This window comes from Lodderomyces elongisporus, chromosome 1 (genome assembly GCF_030384665.1).
Source record: "Lodderomyces elongisporus chromosome 1, complete sequence".
NCBI classification, from domain to species: Eukaryota; Fungi; Ascomycota; class Pichiomycetes; order Serinales; family Debaryomycetaceae; genus Lodderomyces; species Lodderomyces elongisporus.
This window is the reverse complement of record NC_083673.1, coordinates 567,501-584,030: the sequence shown is the minus strand read 5'-3', so window position 1 is coordinate 584,030 and position 16,530 is coordinate 567,501. Positions and strand designations below refer to the sequence as shown.

Here is a 16,530-nt window from a genome sequence, read left to right as displayed (position 1 = left end):
CCCCCCCCCAACTTCTCTTTCTCCTGTAGTTAGTATGAGAGACTAAAGCATCATTCCTTTCACAAACAATGTATCCTCCAAACTTTTCGTGTTGCTTATCTTCCGCTTTATACAAATACACAAACGTACCATGTTTCCTGTCTTTTGTTCGGAATTTGTGTTTTGTTTATTTTTTTTTTCTTGTGGTAGACTTTTGTATGATTTTGAGGTTTTTCCTTTGTTGCCACAAAAACAACCCCAACAAAGTTTTTCCGTGGGGGCACCTTGGTCAAAGTAAAAAAAAAAACAATAACGTATACACTTTAGTTCAACATTACCCCAATTCTACATTGCAATTTCATCCCTAACCATCCCGCCTTTTTGCCAATAAGTTCATTTGCTGCTATGTATTTACCCTTTAGATAGCATTGCTACAAGGCTTTCTTTCTCTAATATTAATTGGTTTTTTTTTTGATTTTTTAGTTATTTTAATTTTTTTAATCCTTTCTTTTTTGTATTTTAATATCCCTTCAACTTTTTCTTGTTGCTATTGGTTCATACCAATTAAAAATTGCTGATACATCTCCGATAATCCCTGGTATCTGTTGACCATTTTTTTTGCTTTAATTGCTTTCCTTATTTCTCTTTGTTTGACTTGTTTGAATTTATTGTGTATTGAAATTAGGATTACAGATGTGGGGTGATTGAGTTTTCCACAATAGTGAACAAACTCGCTAATCTCATCGTTGATATCGGAACAATATGATCAACTCTATACGAACCGAGACTAGCTCGAGAAGAAGAAGAAGAGAAGAAGAAGAAGAAGAAGAAGAAGAAAAAAAAAAGATACAGATTTGGATGAACTAAAGGGAGATACTCGTTTAGTCTAACAGAGAAAGGCTGTATAAAAGCAAGATAACAAAGTAGTCTTTTGCACTCTAATTGCTAAGCCTTCCTGACACATCTCGTAAAAAAAAAATTATTTGGCAACTGTGTGTGGGGGAGAGCGGGGGTTTAAAGTGAAAGAAGTAAGAAATAAAAAACAAATAAAGCAAAAAAGCACTTGTGAATGTAGCCACTTTTTTTTGTCCTTTTTATCCTTTTTGTCCTTTAGGGCCTTTAGGGCCTTTTTGGCCATTCTTTAACTCTAGTATTGATATGCTGCTTAATCATTTACCCACAGCTCCCTTTAAGAAACTATGGGGAAAAGTAGGTATTGATGAAAGGGGTAAAGAACTTCAAGGATGATCCTTTCCATGTAGATGAAAGTTCATTGATACTGCCCAACAAATAACCGTTTTTTTTTATTCTTCTTCTTCTTCTTCTTCTTCTTCTCTGCTGGTTTCTTTTTTCTATCTTCAACTCGAGCTAAGTTTCATCTAAACAAGTATAGCTCCACTATCGAAAATGAAATACTCATAAAACTAGTTTATTAAAGAAACATAACTTTATAACTCTATGTTTAAAGTGAAAAATTCATTACTTTTCTTGAGGAGAGAACAAAAAACTAGGAGACAACATAAGCAAATACGTACATACATTCCAAAAAAAAAAATCTTGAAACGGCTTATAAAAATCTCAAGTTTAGTTCATTATAAGTTTTATTATTTGCGTAAAAAACGAAATCATCTCGATAACTCATTTATTAGCTCATCGACTATGCTATACACTAAACACTTGTTGTAATTTTGATTTTGCAATAATTGAAAAGAATTCAAATCCAAAACAAGCGAATACTTTTTCATCATTTCCATAGCTTCTCTCTGAGTCTTCAACTTTTGTGCATCAGTTCTCACCTCTCGTGGACTACGTAACGCTCGCACTATCGAGGCCTTAATATCCATAGAGAGAAAGATTTTCATCATTTGAGTAACAAATCTCACAAATACCGTAGGTCGCTTAACACTGAAATGGCCCTGTTGTAAAAACTTTTGTGCTATGGGAACCTCATTTTTGATCAAATCGTTGAGAAACGCCTCAAGTTGTTCCTTTCTCGAGTTTGCAAATACCAGAGGAAACTTGTATTTACCACCAACGTATGCATGAAGATCCCGGAATTGGTTAAAACGACGCCCAACCAACCAGCCTGCTTTCAGTTGTGTCTGAACCTCAATGATGAAAATGGTTTTTTTGTTTTCCATAATAGTAGACTGGATTTTACACAAAACGGGCAAATCAGTAGAATCCATCGGAAACTCAGTCTCGGAATTCCCACTTGAATTCAAGGATGCGTCTGTATCACTACTTTCTTCATGTCCTTCCCTTGTTGCAACTTCATCATCTTCATTTTCACTAACTCTACCATCATCACTGCCATCACCATTAACACCATTAACACCACCACAATCATCATCATCATCATCACTTACTTCGTATTCAGATGGGTTATCCCAGTCACCTATATGATCACCTCTTGCCTGTGCATATTCCTCCAATATCGCTTTCAACTCTTTGGCTTCATTTCTTTGGCCAACGACTTTAAGATTGATTAAATCTGGATCACTAACCACCGCAATTACCTTTTCAATAATCACCACGAGAAGCTCTCGAACAAGATGACTATGTTTCTCTTCCTCAGACAATGTTACCATAAGAAATCTCTCTATATTCTTTTGTGAGAATTTACATCTTCGGTCAATATCCTCGTCTGAGATTCCCACCCGTGCAACATCCCTAAAATGATTTGTTATCACGGGGATAACTTTATTTGTCACAAATTTACCAAAATCAACTTTTTTCAGTTTCAATAGCTTTTCGATTTTTATAAACTCCAATTTAATATCCAGCGTTAAAATCAGTGACGAGGAAATACGACAATACCACGGATTGACATATGTTCCCAAAACAAGGTTGTATATTTCTTCAAATTCAGAATTTGAAACTAACAATTTTGATTTCGGTTCTCGTGTTTTGCGCTGAAGTTTTTCAACAAATTTGAATTTGGTCCCGTAAACCCTTGGTTTCAGCTCTTTTGGTCTGTATGAAAAACGCAGCGCATATGCAACAATAAAACACACTATAGCGAAACTCCCAAAAGCTAAAGTAGATAACAGTGCAAGAATCAAATTTGACATTGCAATTTAAAATCTTTTATACCCAAAAGAAAGAATGAGCCAAAAAAAAAAAAAAAAAAAATCGAGGTTGAAAAGATCAAAATCAAACAAACCTAATTTGTCAGTAGACACAAGTATCAAAGAACTCAGGTATGCTTTTAACGATTCGAAAAAATAAAATGCATTGATGAATGTGAAATGAAAGCCAAAGCTAAAAAAGAAAAAAGAAAAGAAAAAGAAAACAAAATATGAAAAGGAATTGAATAATATTCCACAGTCTATGAATGTTGTACTAATTGGTTATATAACTTGGATTTGATAACCATCAACTTTGATAAAAATAATCGTTTAAAAATCGCGCCTTTTTCCACTAGAAATCTTAACCACCAATACACGACTTTTATATAAGTAAATATATATATACACACACAACCTTGAAACCCTCAACCCTTCATTAAACGAAAACTTTTAGTTTTCTGTTTTGCTCTTTTTGAGCTTCTTGTCCTTCTTGTCCTTCTTGCCCATCTTATCTTTCTTGTCCCTATTCTTTATTATTTCTTCATTTTCGTCGGAATTTTTGGTTGTTCTAAACTTTTTTCTTTCGTTTTGTTTTCCAATCTCTTCTTCTTCATCCGTTTGCTCCAACCTTCTCTTTTTCAGCTTTTCTTTCTGCTCTTCCTTCTTTTCTTTCTTGCCTTTCTTTTCCTTCTTGTCCTTCTTTTCCTTCTTTTCCTTCTTTTCTTTCTTTTCTTTCTTGTCCTTCTTGTCTTTCTTGTCCTTCTTGTCCTTCTTGTCTTTCTTTTCTTTCCTCTTTCTGTCTGTCTCTAATGCAGCGTCATCTACTTTTATGTTCATCTTCTCCGTATCACTTCGCAGCTTAAACTTTACTCCAGTGGTTAGCTTATGTATCTCCTCAATTGCTTTATTCGCATCAATCTTCAGCTCAACTTTAGTGTGTTCAACTTTACCCACAGTTCCTGCCAAACCTTGACCTTTCACAAACATCCTGTACAAAGGAGACAATGATTTTCTCATAGTATTGTCCACCTGTTGCTTATCTTGCTTAAAAGTGGGTCCTCCATTTGCAGAATGATCAACCTCCAAACTTTTCAACTGGCCATCAAACAAGCTCTCCCACCACATATCTGCATTGTTGGTATCATGTCCTAAACCCTTGGTATCCTTTTTGTGGTTGACCAAGATGGGCTTTTTCAACCCACCTTCTCTCAAGGGCTGGCCCTCTAGCCACCCATACGACTGGAGATACAGTTTAGCATTCATTGTAGCTTGTGAAATAAAAACAAAAGAAAAGGAAAAAGGAAAAGGGAAAAAGGAAGAAGAAGAATAATAATAATAATAATAATAGTATGTGTGGATACGTGTATGAGTATATGTGTGTAAATTACACTGAGGTGATTAGTTAAGAACCTGGAAAGATACAATAACGCTTTCGAGATGGCATCCCAATTCTCAAGGTTTTGCAGTTTTCTAAAAATTCCTTCTGGTTTTGTGACACTTTTCAACATCTCTGCAATTGATGAACTTTTTTTATTTATTATTTTTTTTTTCTCTGTTTGTTATTTTGTTTTGTTTTGTGTGTGTGCGAGTTGAGTGCTTCTCAACTCTGGTGCCTGACCAAGGTATCTGAATGACCACCTAATGCCTATACTCGACTCTGACCCTTACTTTTTAAAAGGACAAGTTAGGGGGAAAAAAATCAAAAGAATAATTTAAAAAAAAAAGAACAACAAAAGACTAAAGTAATTCAAATGAGCACTTTGCAAGCATTGGTTGATGAATTTGACAAACTACGATTAGAGAATCCATATGATAGTGGGGTATACGATAAAGTATTGGGTGCACTAGCAGCGTTTCCAGAAGAAAATGCACATGCTGTAGACAAGGTGTATCACAGCAAAATTAAACAATTTAGATTGACCCAATCTGAACTCAACCACTGGCTTTCAACTATAAGATCAATTGGCGATATTGAGGAAAGATACAGTTTGGAATATGAATTTTATAACAGTGTTATTGATGACTATACTGTTGTTCCCATCTTGCAATCTTTCCTTGCGTTGGCCAGACATCTACTCAATAGCGAAGAGATTCTGGAAAATGACTATCGTGCAGCATTATCCAAGGCACTTTCAGTGTGCTCGTATGATTTCGAAAAGGGAAACAATGTTTGGAGAATTGTACTTGACCATTTTGAACAAGTATTTGTGCTGTCAAGAAAAGATGGTGATTTGCAAATACTCATTAAATTGCATCACAAGAGGCTCAGTTACCCACATGCAGAAATAGAAAAGTCCTTCCAAGAGCTCTCCAACTTTATAAGCAACTATGCACGCGAACAGTATGAAGAACAAATGAGTCTCGCAAATGAGATTTACAAAAACTCGCTAGCGCGAATGAAGTACTACGAAGAATACGAAAGGCAGATACAAAATAATCCTGGAGAAAGTTCTGTATGGATTAATTATATGGAGGGCGTTTATAAACACCAAAGGGAAAATTTGAATGCTGTTTTGGCAATCTTTGAACGTTCAATCCAAAGCGATGTTGCATACCTTTCCAAATGGCAAGAAGTCTGGTTAAGCTTTATTGATATCTTGTATACCGCAAATGATTCAAAGCTTCTCAACACCATATTGTCGAAATTCGTCCGTTCTTTCCCCAACTCGTGTCATACCTATTGCGAAAGCATCCGTAATTGTGATTTGTCAACTAAAGATGGTCAAAAAAAGCTTGAAGTTTTGTCACAACGAATATCTGCCATTGACTTGAAAAATAACTCAGCCTATAAGGAATGGAAACTAGTGGCTGAAGCTACACTTCACACAAAATTTCAAGCGCTTCTACAGTCTACTGCTCTCATTGAGTTACATGACTTTATGAATGAAGTCTCTTCTTTTTTTGATTTTGCCTTGAACAGCAATGATCATGGTCATCACGGTGTAGAGAAATTGGCAATTTCAATATGCATAAAGCTTGGCAAAGATATAAAAGCAATTGAGTTTCTTGAAAAATTGTATAAAAAATTTGCAAGTGAAGCTAGTGTTTGGTTGTATGCAGTGAAAGTGTCTACTGATGTCGGAAGGGAACACGAATATGTTAGACAATTATTTAAAACGGCTTTACAAACAGATTCTTTGGATGATCTGCAAAGGGTTATCGATGAATGGTTGCTTTTTGAAGAACTAAATGGCGATATGGCTTCTTACAACGAGGCATTGGTGACGTGTAGAAAAAGTTGCCGTCGCAAAGTTAAAAAAACAGCATCACTGTTGACTAGTCCAATGCTTCGGAAAAGGAGTCATGACATTTTCTGCTGAATTTACTAGGTCCCGGGAAGAATATACAGTTGAGGTTAGAAATTTGCCTTTAAATGCCACAGAGGATGATGTGAAAAGTCTTTTCCATGATTGTGGAGAAATAAAGGAGTTGACTATTGTGGATGTCCAAGGTGATCGACATGCTTTGGTTGAATTCACAAATGAATTACAAGTGTTTCTGGCATTAACCAGGGGCCATAAACGTCTTGGAAACAATGATCTAATTATTGCACAAGCACAAAAGAGCTTGGTGTTTGTCCAACAACTATCCTAGCACTTTTAGCCAATCTGAGGTTCGCAAAATGTTTGAGCTGGTAGGTCCACTTGTTAGTTGCAGATTTCCATCGCAAATCAAGAATAAGATTAGACGCTTTTGTTATATCCAGTTCCTCAATGCCAACGATGCTCTGCGATGTGTTGCGATCTATAACGGTCAAAAGTATTGGGATGAAAATTTGAAGCGTGAGTTGGCGTGGGAGGTTAAATTTTCACGGCCACAGGAACGCAAAACGCGTTCGGTTCCTATATCTGAGCGAAAAATCCGCATAACGAATATAGCGTTTTCTATTACCGAAGATGAATTGAAAAATGAATTTTCGAGTTGCGGAGAAGTGGAGCTGGTGGTTTTACCGCGTGCAGTATTTGATACCAAAAATAAACGGATGAAACAAAATGGTGGGATTGCCATTATTGCATTTCGTGATGCTCGAAGTGTCGAAACTGCTTTAGAAAAAGATGGAATGGAATTGAAAGGTAGACCTATTAATGTTGCAAAACAACAAATCAATCTTACACCGGCCGATTTCAATCCGCTTCGTTCCATCGGTTTGGTTGGTGTTAGTTCGACTTTAAATAATTTCCAGATAAAAAACGTACTTGAACAAGCAGCCGGTGCAGTTTCAAAGGTACTCTTGTTGCCAGAGCACGAGGCTGCTTTGATAGAGTTTAGCTCAGTGAATGATTCTGGTAAGGTTGCTTTGAGTGGGAACTCGTTAATCATTGAAGGCAACGAGATCACGATTGGAACAAAAGAAGATATTCTCAGTCTCATTGGTAACACCAAAACTACAAACCAACTGGTCGAAAGTGATCAACGTCCTCTAATGCCGACCTCAATCAAGCGTAGAAGAGTATAAACTTGTGCATTCACTGATAAAAAAAATAAAAATACCTAGTCATATGTTTTCATAGGTATATGTATATCTGTATGTGTGTGTGTATCTATATCTATATGTATATAAATATTTGTCTTCTGCTTGTCTGTGTACATCAAGTATGTTCCTAAGCTTGAGCATTTTGTGACTCCTTAGTTGTTGTTTTTTTTCAGTTTTTTTATTTTTTTTTTTTTTCCTTTAAATTTTGTCTTTCTAAATTTTCAATTTTTCCTTTGTCTCACAAGTAAATTTTTCATTCCAGAAAGCTTTAGTCAAGCCCGTAATAGGGGTAGAGAGGGAAAAAAAAAAGCAGAAAAAAAAAAACTTGAGTTTATACTGATTGTTAGGCTACTTACATCCTCCCCTCTACAACCTACTTAAAACTAAACCAAACGATCAAACACACAAACAAAAGATGAGTAGTGGTGTCACTTTTGAAAAGACATTCAGAAGAGATGCCTTGGTCGAGATTGAGAAGAAATACCAAAAGGAATGGGCAGATCAAAAACTATTCGAAGTTGATGCACCAACATTTGATGAGTGTCCCATTGAAGATGTAGAAGTTGTTAGAGAAAAGGTACCAAAATACTTTTGCCACTATGGCATACCCATACATGAACGGTGTTTTGCACGCTGGTCATGCCTTCACATTATCCAAGGTTGAATTTGCTACTGGTTTTGAAAGAATGAATGGTAAGAGAGCTCTTTTCCCATTGGGTTTCCACTGTACTGGTATGCCCATCAAAGCTGCTGCTGATAAAATCAAGAGAGAAGTTGAGATGTTTGGAGAAGACTTTTCTGGTGCACCAACCGAAGAAAATGAACAAGAACCAGCAGCAGATGCAGGAGCCTCGGGAAAAGACCAAAAAGCAGAAAAAAAGAGAGGATATGTCAAAGTTTACTTCCAAAAAGTCCAAGGCTGCTGCCAAGACTGGTAGATCTAAGTACCAATTTGAAATTATGTTGCAGCTTGGTATTCCAAAAGAGGAAGTTGCCAAATTTGCAGACTCTGATCACTGGCTCAAGTTCTTCCCTCCATGTGTCAAAAAGATGTCACTGCATTTGGTGCAAGAGTTGACTGAGACGTTCGATGATCACCACCGATAGAAACCCCTTACTACGATGCTTTTGTTAGATGGCAAATAAATAGATTGAGAGATTGTGGGAAAATCATGTTTGGTGAGAGATACACGATCTACTCTGAGAAAGATGGCCAAGCATGTTTGGACCACGATAGACTGTCTGGTGAAGGTGTGACTCCACAAGAATATGTAGGTATCAAAATCAAGGTTGACGAGTTTGCTCCAGAGGCTAAGAAGTTTTGGACAAAGAGCAATTGACTACCAAAACAAAAAAGTTTACCTTGTTGCTGCAACTTTGAGGCCTGAGACCATGTATGGTCAAACCACTTGTTTCGTTAGTCCAAAGATAGATTATGGTATCTTTGATGCAGGAAATGGTGATTTCTATATTACTACTGAACGTGCTTTCAAAAACATGTCCTTCCAAAACTTGACACCAAAACGAGGCTACTACAAACCAGTTGTTACAATCAATGTAAAGCTTTGATTGGTTCCAAGATTACTGCTCCCATTGGCTCAACTCAAAGACTTGAGAGTTTTACCTATGGAGACAGTTAAACCTAATAAAGGTACTGGTGTAGTCACTTGTGTTCCATCGGGTTCCCCAGATGATTTTGTCACAACAAGGGATCTTGCAAACAAACCAGAGTATTATGGTATTCAAAAAGAATGGCTTCAACTGAAATCATTCCTATTATCCGTACCAAAAAGTATGGTGACAAGTCAGCGAGTTTTTGGTCAATGAGCTCAAGATCCAGTCTCCAAAGGATGCATTGAAATTAGCTGAGGCCAAAGAGTTGGCTTATAAGGAAGATTTCTACAATGGTACGATGATTATCGGTAAATATTCAGTAAAAGTGAAGGCTGACTTGATCGCATCTGGCGAAGCATTTGTTTATAGTGAACCAGAAAATCAAGTCATTTCTAGATCTGGTGACGATTGTTGTGTTTCTTTAGAAGACCAGTGGTACATTGATTATGGTGAAGAGGTATGGATGGGTCAAGCACTCGATTGTCTTAAAGATATGGAGACTTTCGCCAAGGAAACTAGACACGGTTTTGAAGGTGTTCTTGCATGGATGAAGAACTGGGCTGTGACTAGAAAGTTTGGTTTGGGTACCAAGTTACCATGGGATGACCAATACTTGGTTGAGTCATTGTCTGACTCGACGATTTACATGGCCTACTATACAATTGATAGATTCTTGCATTCCGACTATTACGGTCAAGTGCCAGGTAAGTTCAACATTAAACCTGAGTTGATGACTGATGAAGTTTTTGATTATATTTTCACCCGTCGTGACGAAGTTGAGACCGAGATTCCAATGGAACAATTGAAAGAAATGAGAAGAGAATTTGAGTATTTTTACCCATTGGATGTAAGAGTATCAGGAAAGGATTTGATTCCTAACCATTTGACATTCTTCATCTACACACACGTTGCCTTGTTCCCCAAGAGATTATGGCCCAAAGGTGTTAGAGCCAACGGTCATTTGATGTTGAATAACGCCAAGATGGCAAAGTCTACTGGTAACTTTATGACCTTGGAACAAATTGTTGAAAAGTTTGGTGCTGACGCGTCAAGAATAGCAATGGCTGATGCTGGTGACACTGTTGAAGATGCCAACTTTGACGAAGCTAATGCCAATGCAGCCATTTTGAGATTGACTACCCTTAAGGACTGGTGTGAAGAGGAGTTGAAGAATCAAAACTTGAGAACAGGTGAATACGATTCCTTCTTTGACGAAGCTTTTGAAAACGAAATGAACGATTTTTGATTGAAAAGACATACAGTCAATATACTTTTGAGTAATTACAAACAAGCATTGAAGTTTGGTTTGTTTGACTTCCAAATTGCAAGAGACTTTTACAGAGAATCTGTCAACTCTTCCTCGATCGGTATGCACAAGGACTTGGTTCTCAAGTATATTGAGTACCAAGCTTTATTGTTAGCACCTATTGCTCCTCACTTTGCTGAGTACCTTTACAAAGATGTTTTGAAAAAAGAGGGTAGTGTACAAACCGCTGCATTCCCCAAGCCATCCAAACCAGTGTCTAAAGCAACTTTGGATTCATTGGACTATGTGAGAAATGTCTCGAGGTCAATTCGTGAAGTTGAAGGATTGGGTCTCAAGAAGAAGAAAGGTAAGTCGGACTTCAACGCGGGTGACTCTGTCAAGTTGACTATCTTGGTCTCCAATACATTCCCAGACTGGCAAGAGTCATATATCGATTTGGTGCGTGAGTTGTTTGAAGCACAGAAATTATCCGACAACAACCTCATCAAGGAGAAAGTTGGAAAAGATATGAAGAGAGGAATGCCATTCATCAATCAATTGAAATATAGATTGAACACCGAGGACCCCGAGACCGTGTTCAACAGAAAACTTACATTCAACGAAGTTGATGTCTTAAACAAAGTTGTCAAGCTTCTAGAAAACGCACCATTTTCAGTTAAAGTCAAGGACATGGAAATCATTTCATTCGATAATGGTTCTACAAATGGAAAGAATGTTTTGACAGGTGAGGATGTGGAAGTTGAAATAAAGGGTAAAGTCAAGGAGGCTGCTATCCCAGGTGAACCAGGAATTTTATTGAAAAAGATTGATTAGAATAAATAGAACTAGTTTTTGTATAGAAGAAGAAGAAGGAGAAGGAGGAATGGAGAAGCATTTCAATATAATGTGATATATCGATAGACTTGGAATTTTTTTTGGCACTATCTTTTTCACCAAATAATTCTGTATGAATATACCCTGGTTGTTAAGTTTTGTAATGTAAAAAAAAATAAAAAAAAATAAGGGAGAAAGAGGAAAGAAAAAGAGGAAAGGAAAAAAAAAAAAAAGAACAGAAAAAATTATTAACAATAATGATAATAACAGGCTCCAAAGTTTCCAGTAATATCAAATTCACGCATTATTAGAATCCGTCAAAACCCAATTTTAATAATAAAGATACACAACTTTATAGCCCTACATCTTTACAACCTAGGTATTAAACACAACAAGCGCAAACTCACAGTTGGTGGTAATCAAAACTACCTCACTTTTTGAAACGAAAGTATAGAAAACGTTTCAAGCTAATTACATTACCAAGATCAGTTTCAAAAGCTTGTTGTTAGGGTCCTTTTACTACATATTCAGCATTATCTTTACATATATTATCCCCCTTACTTTTTGCACCTCACACCTTGCACGTTTAATTTCTCATTTCCTTCACCTCGTCTGATCCGACCCACTCACCACCTACTACTTATTACTTTCACTCCTTCCTCCATCTTCTTCTTCTTCTTTTCTTCTCCCCCCCTCCGCATTTGTCCATATATTCCAATCATCCCGCCAACGATTGAACAACTGTGTAACCCGTGAAATAATACTCAAGAAAAATGTCTGCTTTTGACTACCCGTTACAAAATGAGGAGGCACGATTTGATTATAAGTTAGTCAATCAGAATGGGAAGCTTTCTGAAGTATCCCTCAACAAAAAGACCCGAATGCTCACATTGTTTGATTCAAAACAACAAACTGACGAATGTCGCAAAGTAGCAATATCAGTTCCAACACAGGACGATGAAGAGGAGATTAATGCGAAATTGGAACAAGGCTCTTTACAAAAGGCCAGTCGCAAACGGATTGCGGGCGATCTTGACGATACTCAAATGGAGCATCTTGCTCCATATGATGATATGATCTCTTCTGATACGGATTCTGTAGTGCAAGCATCAGCCACATCGTCAGTTTCGAATCATGTTGGTGGTCATAATCATACCTATACTGATCCTCATTCTAATTTCATGCCCAGGCTAATAGTTTTTTTAATAGCCTCCCTCCCACAAAGAAACGTCTTACATCCAATTCAGACCATTTGCACATGCACGGCGTGCCTACGAGCCCATATCGATGCTGGGGAAAATTCGCTGAATCCGTTAAAATCGTCCGCAAACTCCACTACAGCGCTGACCAACACTGCCAATACTACCAACCAGGTATCAACAGAAACACTAACAGCGCCAGCATCGTTATCCTCTTCTTCTTCTTCTTCTTCTTCTTCTTCAACAACAACAACAACATCATCATCATCGGGTATCTCGCAAAGCTATCATGCACCAAATACACAAGGCTCAGCTAGATCCGCAGTTAGCACGCCTGGATTGGTAAACCGGGATCATGTACGTAAGGCTCGAACACCAACTCAGGTCAATTCCCCAACTCATACCCCTGAACTGGAAAGCGAAGAAGACCATTTTCAGCAACTTCCTCTTCCATCGCCTAGTGCGTCTCCCATTCAGCTGGACTCTGAAGGAGATGTTGCTGGTGGAGCAGTAGTGGTGTCTTCTGCAACGAGTACAGGAACGGGAATGAAAAAGAGTCCTCGCACACAATCAAAAAAACTCAACTGGATATCATTGAGAGTCACATGTCGGTGGTTCCTGGCACGCAGTCTGAACTCCTTCATACTATTGCTAATTTGAGCAATTTCCTTACAGAGTCGAATCAAAACTATTTAATCTTTAAATTGCTACAAAGAACAAACCGATCCACGTTGAGCACTTTCAATGGTCTTATTCATAACAGTTTAAGGAGAGATTTAATTGGTAATTTGCCATTTGAGATTGCCATGAAAGTCTTGTCTTATTTGGATTACAAAACTCTTTTGTCATTGGGTCAAGTGTGTAAGAAATGGTTTCAAATCATCAATAATGCCGATATTTGGACTAATTTGCTTAAAAAAGATAAGTTGATTACAAGCGATGCAATTATAAAGTACGAACTTAATTTTAAGGATCAGTTGATGCAAGAATGGTGCACCATGCCATACGATATCAATGCGGTGCAGGTATTGTACAAGAAGCGCAAAATGATTGTTAACCGATGGCTTGACCCTAACTTCCAACCCAAGCGGATTAGTGTTACTGGCCATGGAAATAAGGTTGTTACTTGTTTGCAGCACGATGAAGAGAAGATTGTTACAGGAGTAGATGACAAATGCATATTAATATACAGTACTAAAACTGGGCAACTTTTAAAGGTGTTGGAAGGCATGAAGGTGGTGTTTGGGCTTTGAAATACTGCGGTAATACTTTGGTTACGGGTTCAACCGACCGAACTGTGCGTGTTTGGAATATGAAGACGGGAAAATGTACGCATATTTCCGTGGGCACACATCGACAATCCGGTGTCTTGATATTATACAGCCAACCGTTATTGGCGAGGACTCCAATGGTAAAGAAATTGTTTTTCCAGAGTATCCACTCTTGGTTACTGGATCTCGTGATCATAATATACATGTTTGGCGGCTACCAATTTTGAGCGACGATGATAATGATGCCAACGACAAATTGGACGAACCTCCATTTGAAGGTGGGGAATTGATAATCCGTACTTGATTGCTATTTTATCGGGCCATACTCAGTCTGTGCGGTCCATCTCCGGATGTGGAAATATCATCATATCTGGATCTTACGATTCAACCGTTCGGGTTTGGGATTTTATTGGACAATGGTAATTGTAAGCATATATTGCAGGGGCATCAAGATCGGGTTTATTCGACTGCAATGGACTTTAAGCGAAAGATTTGTTTTTCTGGGTCGATGGACTCTACAATAAACATATGGAATTTTGAAACTGGTGAATTGCTAAAAATACTTGAAGGACACTCTTCGCTCGTCGGGTTATTAGCTCTAGTTGATGATGTGCTCGTCTCGGCAGCAGCGGATGCAACATTAAGGATCTGGGATCCAGTTACGGGAGAATTGCGGAGCAAATTGAAAGGCCATGCAGCTGCAATTACATGTTTTGAACATGATGGCTTAAAAGTTGTTAGTGGAAGCGAGAAGATGTTAAAATTGTGGGACGTCGAAAAGGGTGCGTTTGCAAGGGACTTGTTGAATGACGTCACCGGAGGTATATGGCAGGTGAGAATTGATTATAAAAGATGTGTTGCAGCTGTGCAACGGTTCAACAGTGATGATGAGGGAGAGACATTCATTGAAATTTTGGATTTCAGTGAACCTCCAAAGTTTTGAAAAGAAGAAGAAAAAAAAAATTAGCAAATACCAAAGAGCAAAAGGCAAAAAGCAAAAAGCAAAAGGCAAAAGGCAAAAAGCAAAAATAAGTTAAATAGGTTTATGGTTTGAACGTCAAAAAGGTGTAGCGTCGCTACAGCAGACGTTGTGTCTGTAGATTAAATCGAAAATAAATAAATAATGAAATACAAAAATAAAAGTAAAAAAAAAGAATTGAAAATAAAAGAAATAAAAAAGAAAAGAAAAAAAAAATACGGTAATAATAACCATTAATCTAAAGAAACTTTCAGAATTTTTTTGTGAATTGCCTAGTTTTTGTTTCATGTTTTGATATTGTTTGGTTCTTGTTTCTCTTCATTAAATTTCCATTAGTAGGATCAAGGATTTAAATCAACGTTTTTTGTTTGCGTGGAAGACGCAATTATTTTTCTCTCTCCCCCCCCCCCAAAAAAAAAAAAAAAATGTATAGACAAAAAATGCGAAAAATACATAAAACTAAGAAATTATTGAAAGACAGTCAGGAACTATTGACCCTACCACCAATTTATAGGTAACAAGCTGCACTTAATCACACAAGTATAACTTAGCATATTTTAATTCGTCATGTCGAGAAGACCAGTTTTGGAGGAAGTCAACGATGACGATATCGATAACATGGATATGGACATTGCAGAGTTTGATCCAGACCTCAAGACACCAGTAGCACCTAAACGGCCAGCACCATCGATTGTGAGATCTCAAGATCTGGAAATTCAACCACAATCACAGTTGTTTCCACAGATGTCCAACATCCCTGTACCTACAAAACAAGAATTACATCAAAGAAATAACATTATTGATCCCAAATCATTCACTGCTGAGGAAGAGGAGCATTTCAAGAAATTTCAAGTTATATATCCTTGTTATTTTGATATTAATCGAACACATAAACAAGGCAGGAGAGTCAGTATTGATCGAGCTGTTGAAAACCCATTGGCCAAGACCATTAGTGATGCATGTCGATATCTCAACATTCCAGTGTTGTTGGAGTTGGACAAGACACATCCACAAGATTTCGGAAACCCTGGTAGAGTGCGTATTTTGTTGCGAGATCCTTCAGGTGGGAAACCGATTGACTCCAGGTTTGGTAACAAAAAGAGTTTTATGAACAAGATTGCTGATTATTTAGCTGATCATCCTACCAGTTTAGAGAGTATTGGTGCCAAGAGTGGTATTGCCTTGCCTCAGGACTTTCAAACCAATTTTACACCAGAGGAAATACCCAAGGTGAAAGGGTTCAAAATGAATACTATAGTGCCTGTTCATTCCAACTATACGATGAAACATCCAATGACCAAGGGAATATACGACTTGGACCTGAGCCTGAAGCCAATGCACCTGCCGTTCAAGCTAAGCCCAATGCGCCAAAGGCTCCAAAAAAGAAAATCATGAAGATTAGAGGATAAGGGATAACTCAATTTTTAGCAACTAAATAAGATTTCGTCTTTTGTTTATTATACTTTTGTAACTTTATAGCTTGTTCTTCAATTAAGATTCTGTTTTTTTTTTTTCATTATTTCGTTCTTGTTCAAATGACTTTAGTATACTACTATCTTTCTTTTCCTTTTCTTAAAAAAACATTTTTTTGCTCTTCTTTTTATTTTTCTTGTTTCTTTTCTTTACTGATTTCAGGCACCGTATTGACTTCTATAGTTTTCAATTGATTTCAAATCTTCATCTTTGATTTTCCCACTCAAAATGGAGACCACTTCTTTCAAGTTGACAATGGCCAATACTGGAATGCCGTACCTTTCGCTTACGGCCTTTGTAGCCGATTTGGTTGGGTCCTGAACTGTAGTTTCTTGTCTGTCTAAGGCAATAATGCATCCGACACATTCACCCTTTTCTTGAGCAATAATT

The 16,530-nt window shown here is 37.4% G+C and overlaps 9 protein-coding genes across 9 annotated transcripts in view; 6 read left to right on the top strand and 3 right to left on the bottom strand. All coding sequences in view use genetic code 12, as the record gives it.

Annotated features, from left to right (window-relative positions):
* Positions 1-1,604: 1,604 nt before the first annotated feature.
* On the bottom strand, positions 1,605-3,053 carry PVL30_000204 (uncharacterized protein; the record flags this gene model as incomplete). Its single annotated transcript, XM_001527639.2, has 1 exon — positions 1,605-3,053. The coding sequence occupies one exon, from the start codon at positions 3,051-3,053 to the stop codon at positions 1,605-1,607; it is 1,449 nt and encodes a 482-aa protein (XP_001527689.2).
* A 447-nt stretch (positions 3,054-3,500) lies between these two features.
* On the bottom strand, positions 3,501-4,313 carry PVL30_000203 (uncharacterized protein; the record flags this gene model as incomplete). The annotated part of the gene is made up of 1 exon (XM_001527638.2): positions 3,501-4,313. The coding sequence occupies one exon, from the start codon at positions 4,311-4,313 to the stop codon at positions 3,501-3,503; it is 813 nt and encodes a 270-aa protein (XP_001527688.2).
* Positions 4,314-4,801: 488 nt separating this feature from the next.
* Positions 4,802-7,506, top strand: PRP24 (Splicing factor; the record flags this gene model as incomplete). Its single annotated transcript, XM_061119155.1, has 3 exons — positions 4,802-6,287; positions 6,331-6,622; positions 6,654-7,506. 3 exons carry the CDS (start codon positions 4,802-4,804, stop codon positions 7,504-7,506), a joined length of 2,631 nt encoding a protein of 876 aa, XP_060975138.1.
* A 433-nt stretch (positions 7,507-7,939) lies between these two features.
* CDC60_2 (cytosolic leucyl tRNA synthetase) lies at positions 7,940-8,462 on the top strand (the record flags this gene model as incomplete). The annotated part of the gene is made up of 2 exons (XM_061119154.1): positions 7,940-7,943; positions 8,095-8,462. The coding sequence occupies 2 exons, from the start codon at positions 7,940-7,942 to the stop codon at positions 8,460-8,462; spliced, it is 372 nt and encodes a 123-aa protein (XP_060975137.1).
* A 184-nt stretch (positions 8,463-8,646) lies between these two features.
* Positions 8,647-11,218, top strand: CDC60_1 (cytosolic leucyl tRNA synthetase; the record flags this gene model as incomplete). Its single annotated transcript, XM_061119153.1, has 6 exons — positions 8,647-8,654; positions 8,675-8,842; positions 8,907-9,081; positions 9,157-9,262; positions 9,330-10,328; positions 10,401-11,218. The coding sequence occupies 6 exons, from the start codon at positions 8,647-8,649 to the stop codon at positions 11,216-11,218; spliced, it is 2,274 nt and encodes a 757-aa protein (XP_060975136.1).
* Positions 11,219-11,991: 773 nt separating this feature from the next.
* Positions 11,992-13,992, top strand: CDC4_3 (SCF ubiquitin ligase complex subunit cdc4; the record flags this gene model as incomplete). The annotated part of the gene is made up of 4 exons (XM_061119152.1): positions 11,992-12,361; positions 12,428-13,045; positions 13,093-13,580; positions 13,801-13,992. 4 exons carry the CDS (start codon positions 11,992-11,994, stop codon positions 13,990-13,992), a joined length of 1,668 nt encoding a protein of 555 aa, XP_060975135.1.
* A 112-nt stretch (positions 13,993-14,104) lies between these two features.
* CDC4_1 (SCF ubiquitin ligase complex subunit cdc4) lies at positions 14,105-14,631 on the top strand (the record flags this gene model as incomplete). The annotated part of the gene is given in 2 exon segments (XM_061119151.1): positions 14,105-14,113; positions 14,131-14,631. 2 exon segments carry the CDS (start codon positions 14,105-14,107, stop codon positions 14,629-14,631), a joined length of 510 nt encoding a protein of 169 aa, XP_060975134.1.
* Positions 14,632-15,234: 603 nt separating this feature from the next.
* Positions 15,235-16,062, top strand: SEC65 (signal recognition particle subunit; the record flags this gene model as incomplete). Its single annotated transcript, XM_001527634.2, has 1 exon — positions 15,235-16,062. One exon carries the CDS (start codon positions 15,235-15,237, stop codon positions 16,060-16,062), a length of 828 nt encoding a protein of 275 aa, XP_001527684.2.
* A 236-nt stretch (positions 16,063-16,298) lies between these two features.
* The window catches only part of URA5 (orotate phosphoribosyltransferase), a gene marked incomplete at both ends in the record, with an annotated part of 672 nt that continues 440 nt past the window's right edge, over positions 16,299-16,530 (bottom strand). The window contains one exon of the mRNA XM_001527633.2: positions 16,299-16,530. This exon is cut by the window's right edge and continues 440 nt beyond it. Within this exon, the coding sequence (XP_001527683.1) occupies positions 16,299-16,530 (232 nt within the window).